The sequence below is a fragment of the Camarhynchus parvulus genome, chromosome 7 (assembly GCF_901933205.1).
Source record: "Camarhynchus parvulus chromosome 7, STF_HiC, whole genome shotgun sequence".
NCBI lineage: Eukaryota > Metazoa > Chordata > Aves > Passeriformes > Thraupidae > Camarhynchus > Camarhynchus parvulus.
In genome coordinates, this window is record NC_044577.1 from 22,563,986 (window position 1) to 22,585,340 (window position 21,355).

Here is a 21,355-nt window from a genome sequence, read left to right on the forward strand (position 1 = left end):
TTAGATGCAGAAAAGTTTCTTTTAAAAACTTTGCCAGGTAGAGCTTAAGCTGATCACTAACTTCAACTGATATGTGGGGGCTTATGCCTTTTGTTTGGTAGCTGTGGAAAGTGTTCAAGTTTTGCATACTTAATATTTCTCTAAATTCAGCCATTTGGGATTTTTATTATATTTTCTCTGGTGCACCTCATTTCCTTTCTATCACTAAATAAGATGCAGGATTATCAGAACCATTTGTGTTTCTGTTCCATCATTTTTTATATCTTTTGAGGCAATTTTCTATTTTTGGTGTGTTATCTTGAACTCTTTCTACACTACTTGGGATCAGAGGTTGTTCCACATGCCTCTTGAAATGTCCTTTCTCTAATTTTTATAGAAAGACCTCTGAAGGTTGTGCTGCATATACCTAATGGGCAGTGTGTCGTCCTGTACAAATCAGAGTTGATACTCAAAGCATCTACTTTGTCTTCTCTTGGTTTGGCTATACCATCTAACCTGGTGACTGTTTTTCTGGTTGATCAGTGATTGATTATCAGCTGTGCTGTGGTTTCCTAACGTGCTTCACTGAGCAGCTGTAGAGGGCCAGGACAGCACACGCTGTTCTTGGAGTTCAGCAGAGTAGCAGAAACTTGTCAAGCTGCAATAAACTGATCAGATTCTTGGGGTTAGCTGAGTATGAGTTGTTGGGTTTGGGATGCAAGGGGATTATACAGGTTTTCCCTGTCTTTGGGTTGGGGGTTTTTTGTGTCATGCAATGTGACATCTTCCTATCACCTTCCTATGTGTGTAGCGTGACCAAAACTTGTGCTTGGAATATATTTGGTGTGTATGTCCTGGGAAATTGTAAAGCAGTTGTAAAAGATAATTAAATCACAGTAGCTGAGAACCACAAGTAAAGTTAATTTCAAAAGTTCTGTAGCAAAGCTGACAGAAGCACCAGCTTGAACCGAGGAACTCCTCATGGCTCTTTTTGCTACAGCTTTTTTCTCTGTTAAAATGTTTTTACTACTGAAAGACATAAGGCTTGAAAATGAGTAGAAGTTTAAAAATAAAACATAAATAGAAACTGTTCTGATCATTCAAGTTGAATTTAGTGATTTTGCATTGCTTATTTTGGTACTGTGTGATATCATGTTTCCTATCAGTACAAATGTTTTTAAAAAGCATTATGAGGTTTTTTCTTCATTGTAAAAGAGGAAAAATACATTTTTAGAGCTTTATAAGGCTTTTCTCTCTACCTTAAAAGATTGTGGATTGGCTTTTTTTGTTAATTTGAGTGCCATTTGATGATGGCTTCAAATGAGATCTCAAAATACTTGAAATGGAAAAGGTCAATTATATGTGGGATATTTTCATACAGAACCCCTGAGCCACTTATCACAGGACAGAAGCTTTTAGGAAATCTTAAAATAAGGTATCATGAGTTCTGTTCTGTTTCTCTAAAGTCCTGGAAAACCAACCAGTGTTTCATTGCCTTGACTTCTGCAGACGTTTTGCCCATCTGCTTGCTAAAAAAGATGTCTGCAGCCCTGAGGTTAAGAAGGACCTGCTCAAGAAGGTGAAAAGTGCCATTTCAGCTACTGCAGAGAGATTTTCTGGGTACATGCAGAATGTAAGTATCATTGTCTGGAAAAAGTTATGTGCAGTTTGTCCAGTGCTTGGACTGTGTTGAACACCTGTCGAGCTTCAGCTGTGTTTGACAGTAACTTTTGGTTGAATGGCAGTGATTGTTAGAGCAGAACTGCCTCAGTATTACTGAAGGCAGTGAACTGAACATAATTCCCCAGTCTGTGTGTGTTGGAGAAAAATACTGAATGAAGTTATACAAAGCCATTGCATTGCATTTGCCCTGTTTCTAGGATGCACATGAGTTCTTGAGCCAGTGTCTGGATCAGCTGAAGGAAGACATGGAAAAGTTAAACAAAACTTGGAAGAGTGAACCAATCCCTAATGAGGATAACTCACCAGGACGTGCTTCTGATGACCTCTCAGCCACCAAAGTTTATACATGTCCCGTTATCAGTAACTTAGAGTTTGAGGTTCAGCATTCTATCATTTGCAAAATGTAAGTGTACTTGACAGCTTTTTTCACACTTACCTTAAAAGACTGGGAAGTGTTCCCATCTCACATGACTTCATCTGCAGTAACAACAACTAAGAGCTATGTTTTATCCAAGGCTAGATATTTAGAAGAATACTCTCTTGTCTAGAAATGCTGTAAATTCACACCATGCTGTCTGCTGCTTCAGGCCTTCTTTAAACAGTTTCATACCACCTAGTCCTTCATTGCATTTTTAATGGAAAGCCTTTGTGCTTTGCTCTTTATGTACCAGTTGTATGGGAATAGAGAGAAAAGGGGATTTCAGCCAAGTAATATTTCCTCTTAAAAAAGGGGAAAAGGGGATGCCAGGCTCTTAATTTGATCTTTCTAAGGGCTTCCAGGGAATGGCATTTTCTTCCGTCTCTCTACATCCTTGCAGAAAAAGATGTCAGCCAATATGTCTGGGCACTCATTGTGTGTGACCTGTGCAGCAGATGTATTCAGCTATAGCAATCACTTTGATTACCTCTATGCCTGATCATTTGCCTCTCCAAAGCAATCTGTGCATTTTTGTTCTTACCCTTAAACAAATAATTCAACTTCTAAAGCATCAAAAAGAAATTGCAAGTTCCAACTTTGTCCTGAGCATCAAACAGTTTCATTTTGATGAGTAAAAATAAGATGAACTGGGAAGTCACTTTACCCTAAACCACGAAAGCGTTCATTAGTTTCAAGTTTATTTTTCATCAGACTTGCATGAGCATGTTTCTTTTTTAGGTGTGGTGAAACAGTCACTAAACGAGAACAGTTTAATGACCTCTCCATTGACCTTCCTCGAAGGAAGAAATTCCTTCCTTCCCGATCCATCCAGGATTCTCTTGATCTCTTTTTTCGGGTATGTACTTTGAGGGGGGTTTTTTATGCATTGTGGAATGTGTGCAGGTTATGCACCATATGGAAATTCTGATTGTACAGCTGATTATTAATTTCTGTGACAGTGGTTTGCAGGCATGTGAAATAACAGTGAACTTTTTTGAGGTTTGTCCATTAACAGCATATGGAAGTTTATATTGTAAAATGCTGTGCAGAAATTAACTGCTGTAAAATAGGTAAACTTCCCAATTTTGTGATGGAAGAGTTGAGGTGTAAACAAATACAGAGGAGAGAAGGGAGGCTGTCACATTGGGATAATCAGTCAGGAAGTGCTACCTCTCCTGGGCTAGGATGCTTCAACAGCTTGTGTACAGGCCTTAATTAGCATGGAGGAAAAAGATCATGCAGGTACAATAATTAAAAAAAAATAGCTGTAATATGTGGATGCTTGTTTTGTAAGTAGAGCTTCAAGGTGAAGCTTCTGAAAGCTGAAAATGAACTGTATGTCTGTGAATTGATGTTGTATTTTGTCATATCTTCAGCCAAACTTTTTTTCCTCTCTGTATAGATAGTATTTTCAACAGAGAGAATAGCTGACGTGCTTTTTCTCCTAAAAGCTGGTGGAGGTCGTACAATTTTAAAAAAATCCTAAAATTTTAATGTAATTTGACTTCACTTGAATAGAGGGCTGTAGGAATGTTTGATGGGCAGGTTATGTAATTTCAGGAAAGGAATGCTTCCCCTTTTGATGTCTGTCCACAGCTCTACTCTCTGGTAGCATACCCTTTGTAAGTTTAGATGAGGATACCTTTCGAGGAACAAAGCAGTGAGAAAATTTCATGGCCCCATCCTCCACCAAAAGTTGTTAGGGAAAAAAAAACCCAAATAAATCCTGTATATGGGAGAGAAAACTGTTAACCTCACAAGATTGTCCCCTCCCTTTGGAAGCTATTTTGTGTCATAATGGTGGCTAATTCACTGGTCTCCAGTAGACTTGCAAGAAGAATTCCGCCTGTGTTACTGGATATGATGTGAAATTTTAAGGTCTGCTGCCTGTCCTCTTATTAAATGTCCTCTTACTAGATCAGCTTGAAGGTGATTATAATTTTAAGTGGTTACTGCTGTTTGAAGAGTTTGTGTAACAGATGTGATGTATTTTTGGCTGAGATCTGTTTGATTTCTGTTTTGTTCCACAAGTCATTTCTCTGCTTCCTTAAACAGGCAGAGGAGATTGAGTATTCCTGTGAGAAGTGCAATGGAAAGTCTGCTGTTGTCACACACAAGTTCAACAGGCTTCCCAGGTAAATGCTGACACGTGTTCCTCTCCTTCCTGGAAGCATGTTACAAAAGTGCAAGCAAAAATCCCTTGAAGAGTAAAGCTGGGAAAGTGGGCAGGACAGCATGTGCAGTGGTCAGTGTGTGAAAGAGATGCACCTGCAGTTAGTCTTCATGCTGTTCTTCAGTTTTACTTTAAAAAAGCCCTTGGAAACTGTCAGCAGTAGTTGTTTCTTCCTCCCTATCACTTCACAAGGAGGACCAAGTTTTCCCCTTCCCCTTTCCTTGGGATTTCTGGGATATGAAGGAAGCAGATATAGAAAATATATTCTGGAATTTTAATATTGTACAAGTTGAGTGATGAACGGGGGGATGTAATTACCTGTGTCTTGCAGATAAGATATGGTCAGCGTTTGCCTACCACCCCAAAGTAATAATCTGGTTTGGTCAGGTGAATGCCTTTGGAAGAAAGGCTTACTTGGATTTTGAATAGTTTTTCTTTAACTTCTGTCTTGAGATGAACATTTGTCCTTCTCTCATCTCTCTCAGGGTCCTGATTCTTCATCTGAAACGATACAGCTTCAATGTAGCATTGTCTCTCAATCATAAAGTGGGGCAGCAGGTGGTTATTCCAAGATATTTAACCCTGCTTTCCCACTGCACAGAAAGCACCAGGCTGCCACTGACCCTGGGATGGAGCGTCCATTCTGCCATGTAAGTGTCCAGCTTTGGTCCCTGCTCTGTTAATCATGTATGCCACAAGGTAGGCAGTTGTCAGATCTCCTCCAGAGGATGTCTGGGCAAGGAAACATTACAATTATGCAGCTTCAGATGTGTGCTGCTGGTTTGTAATGCTGCTGTCATAAGAACATGTTTGGAAAGGAGGCATGATAGAAGCAGTAGGAAGAGACAGTTGGGCATTATCTAGGGAATATTTGGTAAGATAATATTCTTCACTGTCCTTGAAAATAACTTTATGTTCTTTTTAAAAACACTTCTGTTAGTAATTTTAAAAATGTAGGCCTCTCAGTCCAAAGTAATCTAGATTACCTTTCCCTTCAGAACACTCTAACTCTGCTTAGAAGACAAAACACCCTACCTTTTTCTGCTAATTTCCACTTGCATCTCCTGTGCTGTCATTCTTTTTTCATTGTCTTTCCCGTGCCACTGTAGTATCTGAGCACTTTGCACACTGAAAATATTCTCTCTGAGACTGTTATTTCTTTACAGCTGCCTGACCTGAGACACAGATTAAATGTGCCAGTTGTCACATAGAAAGCTTGTGGCAGAATAAGGAGCAAGAAACCCTTAGGTCTCTTGTGGCCTCTGCTGAATGACATAGCCAGGGTATCCATAGTGAGCTAGGACACATCTGGTGCATATGTTCAGCATTGTGGCAGGTGTTTTGCCAAATGTTTAGTGGTGGTTTGAGATGTAAGTGGATGTTTCCCATGAGTTTGTTTTAACAGTAGAAATCTCAAACACAACAAACAGTTTATGCTAACCAGAGCAGCAATACTTGAAGACAGGTTGGAAATAGCTTTCCAATATTTGGAGTTTTTTTCAGTCATGGAAGCCATTGTGATTGACCAGGGAGTGGAACGGGAACTAGGCTGGAGAGAAGCAGCCCTGGTTTAGGAGGAAGATTAGAAAAGATTTCTGCAGTGGCTACCATCTGTTTGATAGATGTGTAGTGATAGTGATGGACTTTGAGGACCCCGTGAAAGGATTAAATGGAGCAGGAAGTTGGTTCAGAGGAATCTAGGTAAGGCAGAAGAAATTAAGATGTGGGATATGCCAGAAAACCGGCTGATCCAGACAACAGCAGGAGACTGTGGTTTGGGAGCAGGAACTCAAGTGTTGGTGGGAATAAAATATAAAGGAATGAGTTGTCTTGACATGAGAGCCAAGAGCCTTTAATTTGTGAGCTGGTCCCTGAGGGTGCATTGCCAAGAAGTGAATCAAGTTTAAAGGATTATACATGGTTTTGAACAACTGTTGTTTATTTATAGTGTGATGAAGTTATTACTGTAAATCTAAGCAATTAGCAAGTACATAATGGTATTCTGTTTGTTCTTTTGGTCATGGATTTGCATGCATAGCAGACAAGTAAACTTATTTTTTAAAGACTGTAACTACTGCAATAAATTATTTTGCTCTTTTAATAGTTCCCGTCCATTGAAAGCCTCCCAAATGGTGAATTCCTGTACTGTAAGCACTTCCACACCTTGTAGGTGAGTTATAGCTCTGGAATGTCCTTGTCCAATGGCCTGGGGTTTTGTGGCATAGGTTCCAAGGCATTTTTAGATTTTCTTGTTCTTTTCTGGTTTTTATGTTGTAAATTATTTCAGCTACTGTCTTTTTTCATATCTGAGTTTTATTGCTATTTCATGGTAGCTGAAATTAACATCAGTGGTGCAATTTGCCTAGTTTAAGAAGCAAAATGATTGCTAATTCTGCAGTCTAGCTCTTTGTTCTGACTCTATGGAGCCAAAATGGGTGTTTTGGGAGCAGGTGGTTGATTCCTTAAGTTTATTTGCAAAGATAAGACAGCCAGTTTTTGATACTGTGAAATATGTGATATCACACTGGATGGTTTTGCACTGAGGGATGCTGAAAGACCAGATTTACTAATAAAACAGAAATTGTGACTTCCCCAGACTCCTTTGTCTTCTGTTCTAAAGAAGCAAGAATTTATCTTAATGGAAGAGCAAACAACAAAATGAAAAATTGGTGCATTTTTGTACTTTTTATATATGGGGGATGTTGTGAGAAGCCCTATGTCCAGCTTAAAAAACTCAAGTCAAATGATTTATGCCAAATTCTATGTGTTAATGTGGCCTTGTCTCAAATGAGTTCAGTCTGGGATTGCAAGGTAATAAAGTGCAGCATCCTTTGCCTTAAAAGCAAGAGCCACACACTTAGTTGCTTTTAACTTTGTAAACTGTTATTGCAGGCTTCAAGTAAACATGTCAGTTAACCCAGCAGAATAAAGCTTTTCTGAAAACCTTGACTGCCATATTAATAGATTGTCATTGTCCATTGTTGCAGTTTGTTCCCCAGTTGAACAGTGTGAAAGCAATGCTTCAACAGTTACTTTGAGGCATGTTTGTATGATGCTACAATGCTGTGAAGTTCTATAGCCATGTTTTTAATTTACAGAAAATACACTTTCAAGTCCAAGAGCTCTGCAGCACTCTGTGTCGATTCTGACAGCGATGATGAGCCATTGAAACGCTCTGTTGCCCATAGCCAAAGGTTGTGTAACATACAGAGTAGAGACCAGCAACAACTGCAAGATGAGCCAGAAAAGGTAAGGGAAAAACCCACAAACTTTCATGTACTAGATCCTGTATGTGCTCATCTCTGCTGTGTGCTTTTTTTAGCATAAACTGAGTGACATTGATGTCAGATGAGGTTTTTTTCCTCCTAATTAGCACTGCAATGCTGGAAGGGAGTGCACTGCTAATTGACCTCCCTCTACAGTTGTCTTGGGTTCCCACTGGGAACAGAAGTAATTGCATTGCAATTGAGCTTGAGTTTTCAGGTTATGGATACCAGCTGCTTAGTAGTTTGGTCAGTCCTTTGGGTAACTTGCACTAATAATGTTCCTGGGCTGAAGTATAATGTGCTGTCAATAATAAAAGCATGCAGTAAAGCCCTTGATTAAATTAGATCCAGTACAAGTTGGGCTGAGCAGAATATTCAGTTGAGACAATTTCTTGCACATCCAATCCGTGTCCCCTTTCAAGTGTGGCTTTTAAATGTTTTTGGAATCTCAAGCTAACAGTCTTTGTCGGCGGACACAGAAGTGTGAAGAGACCAAGTTCATTGGTGTAATGGCAGAGTTAATTTCCAATTGCCTTTGAGCTTTTCCTTGTGACTAGTGTTAATGCTGCCAAGTTGCTTTTTTTGCCTGTCAGGCCAGTGTATTAGCAGGTAGATGAGTTGTGTGGGAAGAAATGATGACCCAGAAGGGAATAGAAGCAGCTTAGAGGATTATTTTGCAGTACCACTTTCTTCTGTTGAGAGTGCTGCAGGCCTAGTGCCTAGGACAAGTTTCCTGCATCTCTGCTTCTATAAAGCTTTTGCTTCACTAAAGTTTTTGACAATGCTCATAGGGTTATTTTAATCAAGCAGAGACTTGTGGCCTTGATTATGATATTAAGGGACAGGTGTAAATGTGGATGAATAGCAGTAGTAACAAGAGGAAGATAGCTACAGTTTCTGATCTGATGGGAAAATCAAACAAGGGAGGATCCTGACCCAGTATTTAATAAATGACAGATACTGAGTATTGAACTTTTAGAAGATCCAGAGCTGGGAAGAGCTGCCAGTTTGATGAAGCTCAGAACTACAGATAAGAATGATCTTGACAAATCTGAGAAACTGCATAAAAATAGGAGAGGTTGTTCAGTAGGAACAGGCTAAAGGTGCTAATCTTAACAGGATTAATTGACTATAAATGTGGGATAGGAACAGCTGGGAAAACAGTGGGCCTTCAGAAAGGTTCATGAAAGGTGACAATCACAAGGTCAGACAGGTTGAAAGTAGAATATCTAGACAGAACCATAGCCTACATACACACTGTGTGAAGTAACCCTCGTTTTCCCCTCAGAATTGAGCTTTAGCTGGAGTTCTGTATCTATCTTTGGGCTCTGGGCTGAAAAGAGTTACAGATTAACTGGAGAGGGGCCACAGGAGAGGAACTTGAATGGTCAGAGGTCTAGAAAGGAAGATGTTGAGAGAAAGAGCCAGGCAAGTGGTCTTCAGTTTAAAGAAAAATGTAGGCAAGGCTTGTGTCTTCAAGGAAAGGGAAGAAGTTAATAGAAACACTTGAGCTGTTTCCTGTGCCTGTGGTGGATAGAACAAGAAGTAATAGACTAAATTGCAGACAGTAGTTTTTAGATTAAATATTAGGGAACACTTCCTCATGGTCAGGATATGTAGGGATGGAATGGATTGCTGTGGGAAAGCACAGAAAAACCTTTGCTGAAGGTCTTGTGTCTGCTGTTCTGCATGGCACATCTATGCCTGGCTGCAGCTGGAGGAAGGAAACAGGTTTGTCTTTGAAGTCTCTCTTATGTACCTTTCAGAAAAGGTATTTCAAACTGTCCTAACTTCCTGGAGTTTTGTTTGTGAGGAAGAGTAGGTAGTTTCTACTGCACAAGCCCTGTAAGTGCAGAAATTGTGGGAATAAAGCATACTAATTTGAATAACAAATTAATTACAGGCTTTATAGCCTGTTGTGGGAAAGAGACACTGGTGGTGATGATTCCACATAAATTATTTTATTCTGTGGCCATGCATATTGGCCACTTCTCAACCACATGCCTGGCCATCCGTGTGTTACCATTAACCAGGTTCTCTGACCACTTCAGTGTTGTGCTGGGAGACCTGGTCCTGGTTTTTGGAAGTGTCAGTACTGTTGTTGCACCATTTCTCTTGGTATGATTCTCAAACGAGCTGTAGATGGGGTTGCATTAAGGGCTTGGTGGTCATTTTGTCTGGCAAGTGCATCCCTTGCCAGGCACTCTTTGCAAAATGTCCCCGCTGTGTGGGAGAACAGCTGGAATAGCATCTGTATAGGGCACTGGATGGTAGGGGCAAGCAGCAGTTGTCCAGCTAAACAGGGCACAGCTGCAATTCCTGTGATCTCTGATTGTGCAGTGAAGTAGTGTTTGAAGGACTTCTTAAAAATGCTTACTTAAAACAGCCTGTCTTAGAGCCTAAGCTATTTTAAATCTATGCAAATAATGTCTAGTAGAAAAGTTGTATTCAAATAATGCACAGATGCTGCCAAGTCTTTAAAGTCCATCCATCCACTGAATTAGTGGTAGCTGTTGGCAGAGAGCCTGGAACTAGGGCTTGCTGAAGAGCTAAACCAGTTTTGATGTTGGTAGCCTACAGGTGCAGAGAGGGAAATCAGAAAGCTTAAAAAGGTATTCTGCTTTACTTATCCAGTGCATAAATACCTGTGAGGAGAGAGGTTTAAATTTGGCACTTCTAATTCTTGGAGGGCAACATGTCTAGAGCAAGCAGTTTAGTTAGCTAATTCATTTACTAATCTTGTTTGATAAGGCAGTTTTAATACAAAATGCTTGCTGTATTTAAGTAAAAAGCAGCAGTAAAAATGTAATTTTGTTCATTTTAACAAAGCTCTGGGATTCATCCTAATGCAGTTTGCAGTAAGATCTGGATAAGTACATTTTAATAGAAACTATCTTACCCCCTTTTAACATAATATAGGAAAAGAAATTCTAAGCATAAGATAAATAGTGTAATTGTGTAAACATGCATACATGGAGGTTAACCTCCTGATTAACAGTTAATATCAAAATGATTGAAATTACTGTATTATTTGCAAATTACGGTGGTGTAGGAGTTGATGAGCTTCAGCTTTAGGAAAATGAACTATAAAAAGGAAAATTGAGATGAAGACTAAGGTGTTTTTTCTTTCTTCCAAATGAAAATCATTCTGTTCTCCTTGGGAAAGAATAGTTTCCCTTTTCCCTATTTAACCTTTTTCTTACTTGGTTTGCAACTCCTGCTCTCCTCCCTCTACTCACATCATGGTTTCATATGACAAATCTGTAGCACAAAACCTAATTTTAATTGCTCTTCATAACAGCTCAATTTTAGTTTCTGTTCATCCATCCTTATATTTGAGTTCAGTTACTCTGATGGTGCTGCTTCATCCTTTGTTAACAAACTTGCAGTTTCCCTGCTTGTATCTCAGCATTGACTTGCCAGGGGCTTGAGAATTCATCAGAACCTAAAGGGGAAACGTGTTTTGAAGGACAGGAAGAAGTTAAGAATTATCTTGTGTATGTTAATCCACAAGGCCTGTAAAAACTGGTTGTAGTGTATGCTTAAATATTTTTCTGTGGAGTAAGTGTCGCTAAAAAGGCTGTCTCTCCATTGAGTCTCATATAACTATGTTGAATGTTGACAGTGCCAAGCTCCCACTCCATAGGGTTTATAAAAATAAATCTCCACAGAAGTGTAAAACTGATGCTATATACCTGCTTATTCAAACACTTAATCATAACTCCATTTATCTCTAGGGTTCAAAAAGAAGTAAAATGGAGGGTGATAAACCCGAGCTGGGTAATGCTGGTTTTGATGGGATGAGCGAAGATGAGCTCCTAGCAGCTGTCTTAGAGATTAGCAAAAGGGAAGCTTCTCTGTCTCTGAGCCATGATGAAGATAAGCCCACAAGCAGCCCAGACACTGGTTTTGGAGATGATGAAATTCAGGAATTGCCAGAAAACCTGGAATCTATGGAGATGGAGAAACCCAAAACAGTATTAGACTCAGGTAAGGCAAAGCAACCATCTTCACTGGACTCAAGTGGGCTAAAGCAGGTTACTGATAACATCAGGTTGGTAATGGCTGGTAGTAGGAACTGGATGCAAGTGCACTGTTGAAACTGTGACTTGCTCAGAGTTTTAGGAACTTAAACTTTATAATTTCCGTATGTATAAAGCATTTAATTCATCAAACAGTGAAAATGTATTTTCTTGTAAGTCTGTCACCTCCATGATTCAAAGTTAATTTCCTTTTTTTTTCCTGTCTTGATTAACACATGCTTCCACAGGTTCCTGTGCCAGGCAATTCAATTTCCTAATATTTGGCCATGTCTAGAACTGACTCTTCCATGAGCAGAAAGTATTTTCATTTCTGTAGCTGTTGCAGCCTAGGTAGCACAGTAGCAGTGTTCTCATGGCATAAGATTAGAATGCTTTCATAAATGCAGCTATTTTGTCCCTAGTTACTAATGAATTTAACTATATCTCTGTATTTTTTTCGAAAGCTTTCTGTGTGAGAGTAGACTTGTAAGCTTAAGAGGCTCAAGTGAATTGTGGCCTCTGACAGAGAGACAAGATGTTTAAGTACAAGAAGGAGCCTGTGTGATCTCAGTGTGGGGACATTGAGTCTTCCTTTAGCCAGCTGAAGGAAATATAAGTGGTTTATCATTTATTGTATGCTACATGCTTTCCATCAGGTTTTTAGTTGCACTAGCATGAAAAAAGAGACCAACAATATGCTCATGTCCTCTAAGAGCCAGGAAGTTAATTAACAACAGAATATCTCCCCACTGTTGCCAAAAATGACACTTGTTTCAATTGACAACTCTGGACAGCCTTGATGGTGGAAGGCAGTAAGAATAATATTATGTATGTGATCAGCCTTCTTTGTGCCCTCCTTTTTATACAGTAATGTTGCTTATGGTGTTGTGAAATAGAGTTGTGGTAGAATGTGGCCATATAAACGTATTTCTGTCCAGTTTTTCTTTGGAAAGTACAATGTAATTATTTTAAGGCTTTTTTGTGACTTCTAAGCGAAAAGTATGTGTTTAATATAGGTTGTGTATTTCTTCTTATACTGGAAGTTTTCTAAGCTCATGTAATACATTCTGGGGTTTTTTCATCCTGAAAGGATTAGACTGATGGATTATGGTTCTGGTGCTGTTGGTGTTGTGTTTAAGGGTTCACAGATACTGAGACTGCCTTGTATTATCCTTGTTAATCACTAATCAGCAGATCTTGAAGTCTGCACACGACAAAACCATGAAGTTTCACATGCTGCTGCCTGATAGTGCAACATATGCTCCAATAGCTTTCTTAGTTGCAAGCAAGAATCAGTGTCCTGCATCTGCAGGAGTGTATGCAGCAGTTGAATGATTGTTCATTTCAGAAGTTCTGTAAAGCACTTCTGCCCTTGGGTTAACTTCAAGGGTGAACAAAAGTTACCATCTTCATGCACCTTTAAAGCTGTATATAGTGCTCACAAGATTGAAGCTCTTAGCTGAAGCAAAAGGTAGCACATTTAAACAGTGCTTGAGATTTGTGCTTTTTTTTCATCTTGCGTTTGGTTTGACTTTTATTGTGGCTTCGTCTGTAGTACTCCGAGGTATAATATGCAATGCAAATTTTTATAATCCATGCTTTCTTACAGAGAAATTCAGGTTCATGGCTCGAGAAACCTAGTGGGGTGTGGCTTCTGTAGTTAAACTTGCTGTTTCTGAGTGAACATAAAAGGCTAAGAAGAGAACAGGTTCAGGGATTAATCAAATAGTTCATTGTGCACCAGTTAAAATGAGTATGATATTGCACTTTGGAGCTTTTTCCATTTGACTCTTGTGTGGGTGTTTTATGGCGGGTGAGCTCCCTGTCAGTAGATGTCACTATGCTGCAAGGATTCTGGTGATTTAGAGAGGACTTAGCTGGTAACAAGCAGAAGACCCAGAAAAGTATAAACTGTACTTTATGATCCCTCAGGTCCTGCCAATTTCACTGAGATAACTAAAGATTTTGATGAGAATAAGGAAAACAAAACTCCAGAAGGCTCCCAAGGGGAGGTTGACTGGCTGCAGCAGTACGATATGGAGAGAGAGAGGGAAGAACAAGAACTCCAGCAGGCACTGGCTCAAAGCCTTCAAGAGCAAGTAAGAAATAGTTTGCTTTCTTAAGTTGTCTTTCCCAGCTGGTTACCTGAAAGCTAAAGCTAAAGGAAAAGCTTGCATTCAGACAGTAACTGCAAAGGAATTATTCTGCTTTTTTTGACATAACCAGATGGAAAAATGTTTGGGTTTCTTCTAGCTTCAGTGTCAGTAGAACGATGACACTGGATACATCTGGGCACATTTTGAATGTGCTTTGAAACCTGTGCATCACATCACAGACTCACAGATTTCTCAGAACTCCCCATGCACTTTTGTGCACTGGTTTGTCACATTATGTTAAAAACGATGATAACCTCAACTAAACTCTTCCTCTCTGACATCAAGATCCCAGCCCACCTTTAGCTTCTCTGACAGTTTCTTGCAGTGTGTCATGTCAAGACTTAGTGAAAAAGGCAGGTTTCAAAGCCAAGGCTAAGAATGGCCATGTCAGGTCAGGCTAAAGATGTGTCTATCCTAGGTGTGTTTCTGGTGCTAGCGAGTAGGGGATGCTTAGTGAAGAATGTAGGAACTGAGCATTTATGTGATCCTTCCCTGTTAGTAAAGTGGAAGAAGGATCCCAAATAATTTAGTTGAAAACAAGTCTTTTAAATTAGGCTTGGAGAAAATGGGTTTCTTGAGTTGTGTGCTGTCTGTATTCCACTTGAATTGCAAGACCTGTAACTGATTTCTACAAGCTTAACCAAGCAGCAGAGAATAAAGCAAACACTCAGCCAGGTCTTCCTTTAAATAGGTGCCCTTGTCTGCTCTCTATTAATACCAAAGCTATCATGGTTTTCCTTATGAGATCTGATGTTTCCATGGCTCTTGGATTTTTTTCTCTCCCATTACTCATTATGAGGTGCTGGTATGTTCCATGCCAGATGTAACTTTGATTCATCAATGCCGAGTAGTTTAACAAAGATTCCCAAATCCTTTAGAAATAGTGCGATAAAAGGCCTCATGCTAATAATGTAAAACTGCCCTTTGAGTGTGTTTCTGCTACAGTTCTAAAGCAAAAATCTGCTATTCTAATGATTTGGGCATGGAAATGCAGTAGTTGTGGTTATCTTGATTTGAAATACATAGTTGGGGTGCTGCATTCAGGTGTGCTGAAAGCACTCAAACCCTAAATTAAGAAGCCAGCTCATTAAATATTATTGACTGGCTTGCTGTAGCTCTGGGCTTTCAAGAGTAGTGGGAGGAATAGGGGCATGATATTATTCAAACACTTGATGTGTTTGTTGACTTGAGGTTTCTTTGCTGCTTGGTCATGGTAATATTTTTAATACCTGGTTGTTTAGTGATGTCTTTTTGCATCCTGCCTTTGTGGATTGCACCTGTTAGATACAACCACTGGCTCCACTTTCAAATGGCTTAAAAATAGCAAAATCTGTCAGGATTTAATGACTGTGTCCTCAGCTGGTTTTGGTCAGAAGCAGACTAAATTTTGCTGAAGTGTGAGGAGCTTTGTGTGTAAGTGACAGCTTTTCTGAGCACAGGGTTACAAATTCATTCAGATGCTTTTCAAATTAATGATCCAGGGAAAGCATTTGGTGTTACTGGAGACTCGCTCTGCTGCATACCAAGCTTCAGGAGCTTTGACAAGCCTTAATGAAGGTTTGTCCCAGGTTCTGTTGCACGGGAACATTGGACTCTCGGTGGTTGCAAACATTCCTTCACACAGAACCTTTAATTTACAATGTCAGGTTTGTTGTAGAAACCAGAGCAGCACAGTTTCAATGGAAAAAGAGCACCACAAGAATTTTAAACAGTGAAATGTCTCAATGAGCTAAGTTTTGTTCTCTCCCCATTAGGAGGCACGAGAACAGAAAGAGGATGATGACCTCAAACGAGCCACGGAATTAAGTCTACAAGGTGAAACTTATTTAAGTTCTTCCAGTATGTTGCTTTTGAGAGAAAATTGATATGTGTGTATGAGTGCAGCTCCTGCCTGTCAGTAAGACAGCTGGGATTCATGTTCTTTTGGTGTGTGTTTTGTTGTGTTTGGCGCTCGAGGTCAGTTTTTCTTGTTCTTGGTTGTGAAAGCAAATGCCAGGAAAAACTTAAGCTGAAAAATTACTTACTGCAGTCTCTTGACTTTTTAGTTAGATATAGAGGTATATAGAGAGATATGTGTAATATATTATAAGCAACACATATAATATACATTAATGAATAATATTAATTTAGAGAAAGCACAGTGGATCTTTAAACTTTGCATTCCCAACAAAGCCAGCATGCTAATGACCCTAGTCAGAATATAAGGATTATTTGTTACTTGCATTGCTATTTTAGGGTTTTGATTAATAAATGCCCGAGCCCTGCCTGGAAAAATGAATCAGTGCTGTTTCTATCAGATATGGGATGGGAGGGGGACAGACCTCACTGCAAGGTATAGCTCTTGGGGGTGAAAAAAGAAACCCAAAATGTACTGTTTGTCTCCTCCAAGTCCAGACAGTGCTGTAGGCCTCCTCAGGCACTGTTTAACATTTGTGTGAGGCTGGCATGCAAGTGATTTCATACAATCTGGCAGAGCAAAGCATAACTGAGAGAAAATTCCTGCTCCAAAGAGAGAGAGGGAGGGATTATAAAGTATTGTGTTAAGATACTTGTAGTTGCTCAGGGCCTTTCAAAGGCCCTCAGTTGTTGCTGGATGAACCTGTGTCAGTTCCTGAAGAGGAGTTGAATGCTGCTTAGGCATCCCTTACCCTGAGCTCTGACAGACTAAGTGACCAGTCCTTCTTGAGTTTTCCTGATTGATATCCAGGAAGAATTCAAGGCTAGAGATCTTTCATCCCCTTGATTTGCAGTTGCTTGGCTTAAACACGAGCATTTCCCTCCTACTGTCGCGTTTGTAAGGCATCAAGAAGCAGCTGTTCAAGGAGATGTACAACATCTTGAATGCAGAGCTGGTCACATTTGTCTCATGAGGGATCCCAGTGCTGCCAAAAGCAGAGAACCAGTAATCCTCCTGGCACTGTTGGTGCAGTGGCCTTGAGCAATTCCTGTGGCAGGTGCTTTGTGCACAGACCTACCGAGGTGGCTGTGTTTCTAGGCTGTAGTCTACCCTACAGCCCGAGTGAGTGGCCTTGGTCCCAGGCTTTTAATCAGTATACTGGATCCATGGGAGAGCCTTCTGAGATAAAAGATTTAAACCTATCCACAGCCAAAGTGGCTGTGTTTCTAGGCTGTAGTCTACCCTACAGCCCGAGTGAGTGTGGAAAGCAGCAGCAAAGGATTCCCAGTTCAGTAAGGGAGCCATCTGTAAACTTCCTAAGAAGATTACACGAATCCAGTGACTGATGATTTAACAGGACAAACAGTGTGAGAATCTCTTTGGCAAAACAACTCCATCACAGCTGGCGTGATAGTCTCTTGAAAACAGACAAGAGAAAATTCCTGAGCAGTGTCCTGTTAATCTCAACTTCTCATCCACCCGGGACTCCACAGCTTTAATTTAACTGGTGAAAGCATAGCTACTTCTCCTAATGAGAACTGTACAAAATCTTAAATTAGTTGGGTAGCTGCAGAACCCCAGGAAGTTTGGAACAGCATGTACAGGGAGCAGTGGTGCCTTCCGGCTCTTTACAGAAAGCTGCGTGCATTTTGCTCAGCCAAGCAAACTGGAAGTTCCTGTGGTGAGCAGCCTTCTTACCATTGAAAACAATGAAAAGATGCCTGCTGCCAGCAGTAGCATTTTGATGCCAGTTTTAATTCAAAAATGCACTTTGTTCATGCAACTTATAGTTAGAACTGTAATTCATAGCTTCTCATTGCAGGAACTCGCAGCTCACTGACCAGACTGGCTGTCCTTCTTTTGCTGTCTGTCCTGTCTGCAGCCCACTGGTGCTCCAGAGCCAGTTGGGTGTTAACTGCTCTTTTGTCACCCAGCTGTCATTGCCATAGTGCCCTTTTGGAAAAGTATGAGGGAGATGGTACTAAAATTAATTCCAAGATGCTTAACTGTTGCTCTGACAAGTTGGAAAAGGGCAAGAGCTTTTGTTTGGAGATTCCAGTATCCCCTTGTTTTGCTTAAAAATGAAGCTTGAAATTTTATTGGGCCTGTTTATGTGGGTAGATATACCTCAACCTGTTGTAAATTCCTGTGTGGTCCACAGCTTCTCATACAGTTACCATTGTTTGCTTGCTATCCAGAGTTTAACAGCTCTCTCCTGGACAGCGTTGGCTCTGATGAAGACTCTGGGAATGAGGATGTTCTGGACATGGAGTATTCAGAAGCTGAAGCAGAAGAGCTGAAAAGAAATGCTGAGGTGTGATCCATGATTTCAAAAGCCAGTTGAGAAATATTGCTATTCTTTATAGTCTTGAAGGTAGTTTTACAGAGCAGGTGTAGAGGCTAGAAGGTATTTATATTCTAAAGTGAAAACATAGAAAATTTCTGTACTTAAGTCATACCATGTTATTTTAATTACCAAAAAACCCCAACTCAAATCAAAGCAAACAAAACCCAAAAAAAAGCAAATTAAAAAATCAGCTGCAGAGACCTTCTGAGTTTCTCTAAGATACTCTTTGACAGTATTGTCAGTGAATTCTAGAGGTAACATTTCCTGGTCAAGAGAGTATTAAAAAATAAATTGTCAAAAGCCATTGAAGAGAAAGAGCATGTTTCCTGTATGTAAAGAGGGTGTTGTCCACTGACATTACAGGTGCAGGACAAGAATTTGGGCTACATATCTGGTGTTAGCTGTTGAATCTGTGTACCATTATCAGTGGTATGTCTTTGATATTTCAGAAGTAAGCATGGTGTTCCTTTTTGGCTTTTCTGTTTATTTGCTGGATTAATTCTGACATCAGTGGAAGTTGCTCAGGAAATGGTTGTTTAGAAAACTGTGCAGTGTAGAGCTCATGTCAGCATCTGTTCTGAGGTCAGAGAGGCTCCTTGGCATGCTCGTTGGCCTGCTGATAGATTAAATACACATTTCCCACTTCTGGAAGGACTCCTTGTTTGGTGTGAAGCAGGGTGTCTGTTTCTGTAATCCTTCACTGGTTTGCAGCTTTGAATACAGTAGCCAAAGTTGATATCTCAGGTGTAATTCATCGTGTCCATAAGCTATGGGGGGGGGCAAAGAGTGCCCGAAAGCTTTAATTGTACTTCTTTTTCTCTCAGACAGGAGAGCTTCCTCACTCCTATCGTCTCATCAGCATTGTCAGCCATATTGGAAGCACATCATCTTCAGGTAAAAGATGCCACTTTTTATTCTTCATCTCTTACCTAGCTTGAAAAATCTGTAATACAGAATTACCATAGCATAATTATTTATAGGAAAGAATTCAGGCAGCAAAGCAAATCTTCTGTCATGACTTGCTGATGGGGAAGCATGCTGGGGATATCATGGTGCCTGACTGTGGCACGTAGGAAACATACAGCTGGTGGGCTCTGTAGAATTGCTTGTCCTTGTTACCAGCTGATTGAGGGACCAGGATCTTAAGGGTCTTTTAGCATTTAAATCTGATATAGGTGGCTGGAAAAGTATGAGGGAGATGATGCTAAAATTAATTAATTAATTAAATGGCTAACCGGCTCACTGGCTGAAGTGCGGCATGGAAAGATGTGCAGAGAAGTTGTGGCTGCCCCATTCTCAGAAGTATTCAAAGCCAGATTAGATAAAGCTCTGGGCAGCCTGGTGTAGTGGAAGATGTCCCTGCCCATGGCAGGCAGTTTGGAGCAGGATGACCTTTGACTCCCTTCCAACCCAAACCATTCTGTGATTCTGTTGTGAAGGTCATTATATCAGTGATGTCTATGATATCAAGAAGCAGTCCTGGTTCACCTACAATGACCTGGAAGTCTCTAGAACTCTGGAGACCACTGTTCAGTGTGACAGAGACCGAAGCGGATACATCTTCTTCTACATGCACAAGTAGGTGTCTTGGAGAATGCTGGTCCTAGAAATTACCTGCTGCTTGTGAGGAAAGGGGCTTCTCTTCTTCCTCTGGTCCTCTGCTGGGATGAAAAATGTCTCCAGAATGACAGAATTTAAGTCCTCGGAGTTCAGAGGTGTGGGGTTGTACGTCAATAATACATAGTGTCTTAACAAATACATTAAACTGTATTTTAAGAAAGGGATTCAGTGTCTCAGTGCATGTGTTACGACAGGAATCATAATGGAGCTTGGGTTTTTTCCTTAAGTGCTATGATATTTGTAAATGCTCTTACCCCTGCTTCTAACAGTTGTGTTGTTGCAGCCATGGTCGTCTCAGGACACAGTCAAAATGGGGTTTGTAGGTAGAAATGTTTTCAGGCATACAGAACTGAAGAAGGTTTGTATCCCCCTCTTCTGTTGTTGCTGCTGTTTGGAGATGTCAGATTAGACATCTCTCTTTGCCAGGTTTTGTAATGCTTGAGTTTGTGGAGTAAATCCAGTTGCTGATTCCCTCAGGGCTATCTTTTGTAGTGATTTTTTGTTGTGCAAAATTTTCACTGTTGGTCTTTCTTTCTGTTCTAGAGATATCTTCGATGAGTTACTAGAAACAGAAAAAAATGCACAGCCACTTAGCATGGAAGTAGGAAGATCGGTTCGTCAGCCTCTGTGAAGAGTAAAGCACCTTGTTCCTCCTGAGGAGCAAGGAAGATTCTGAACTTGTGCCAGCCACGCAGGAGTAACAAACAGCTCAGGGCCAAAACATGAGACAAAAGGTAGAAATGTGGGATGCTCGGTTTGTTGAACCATCTGTGCAAGTCCTGGGCCTGAACTTTGTGTTTAAACCTTGACATCCAGAGCGACCCTCCTGTGGTGAAATTTTCAATGTTTCTCAGATGATTTTGTCAGCATGGAGCCTTAAAGAGTTGTAACAAGCCACAAGACTACAGCTGCTCATAAACTGGTATAAAAAATAGTGCAAAAAGAGACTCGACTTTAAAAGCCCATTCACCTGTGAGATGTGAGTGGCAAAGATTTACATATCACTTGGCGCTTTTGTTTCTTTTCTCCAAGAGCAATTTAAGCAATAGACTGTAACCTGGCGTGTGTTGTGTTAGTAATATTCACTGGAAAGCCAGATCACTGAGCAGGCTCTTGCCAGTCGTCTGGCTCACAGGCATTTTGGAATCACTCAAGCTGATGCGTTGTGACATTCATGGGTTTGTAAGCGTGCTGCGATTTCCCTGCGGTTCCAGGAAACAAACTGTCGGTGCTGTGGAATGTATTGATACCTGGTGGCAGCTCTGTTGTTTTTTTTTTTTTACACCATTCACTGTCATCCTCATTTAGATGTGAGATTATGTATGTGATTTCTTTTGTTTTACAAGTTCAATTATTTGCATTTTCTCCATGGGGTTGCTGCATCGGTGCCGTTTGGAGAGGCAAGGTCTCTCGTTGGGTGTGCTGTGTTTCACACTGGAGTTGTGTTGCTTAGGGCTGCTCTGATGTGACTCTGGGAGAGCTGAGTACCTGGAGCAAACAGAGCAGTGCCAGGAGGTGAGCTACAGTTCTGGGAGGGAAAGAATGTTCTGGCATTACCCTTCCTGTGCAGCACCTGGCACTTTTACTGCCCTGTGGCTGAGCCATGGTCTTGCCGTGGTCTTGTGTTACCCCAGGGTAAGAGGCTTTGTTCTGCAGCCATGTCTCAGTTCTCCTCTTTGAGGAGTGCAAGAGTGCTCAAACTGTGAAATTAACCAGGTGGAAAGCTTTCAGAAGGCCCTTGCTCAGCATTAACAGAACATGGTTAGGAAGAAGTGATGGTATCTGCTGGGTTTA

The 21,355-nt window shown here is 40.5% G+C and overlaps 1 protein-coding gene across 1 annotated transcript in view; it reads left to right on the forward strand.

Moving 5' to 3' along the window:
• USP37 (ubiquitin specific peptidase 37) overlaps positions 1 to 20,903 on the forward strand; it is a 32,262-nt gene extending 11,359 nt beyond the window's left edge. Inside the window, exons 11-24 of the mRNA XM_030952409.1 lie at positions 1,489 to 1,612; positions 1,860 to 2,065; positions 2,819 to 2,936; positions 4,136 to 4,215; positions 4,739 to 4,903; positions 6,358 to 6,423; positions 7,352 to 7,502; positions 11,257 to 11,509; positions 13,474 to 13,640; positions 15,452 to 15,512; positions 17,793 to 17,908; positions 18,766 to 18,835; positions 19,381 to 19,519; positions 20,105 to 20,903. Of these exons, the coding sequence (XP_030808269.1) occupies positions 1,489 to 1,612; positions 1,860 to 2,065; positions 2,819 to 2,936; positions 4,136 to 4,215; positions 4,739 to 4,903; positions 6,358 to 6,423; positions 7,352 to 7,502; positions 11,257 to 11,509; positions 13,474 to 13,640; positions 15,452 to 15,512; positions 17,793 to 17,908; positions 18,766 to 18,835; positions 19,381 to 19,519; positions 20,105 to 20,192 (1,804 nt within the window). The 3' untranslated portion in view covers positions 20,193 to 20,903. The remainder of the gene's footprint in view (positions 1 to 1,488; positions 1,613 to 1,859; positions 2,066 to 2,818; positions 2,937 to 4,135; positions 4,216 to 4,738; positions 4,904 to 6,357; positions 6,424 to 7,351; positions 7,503 to 11,256; positions 11,510 to 13,473; positions 13,641 to 15,451; positions 15,513 to 17,792; positions 17,909 to 18,765; positions 18,836 to 19,380; positions 19,520 to 20,104) is intronic.
• The last annotated feature ends 452 nt before the right edge of the window (positions 20,904 to 21,355 follow it).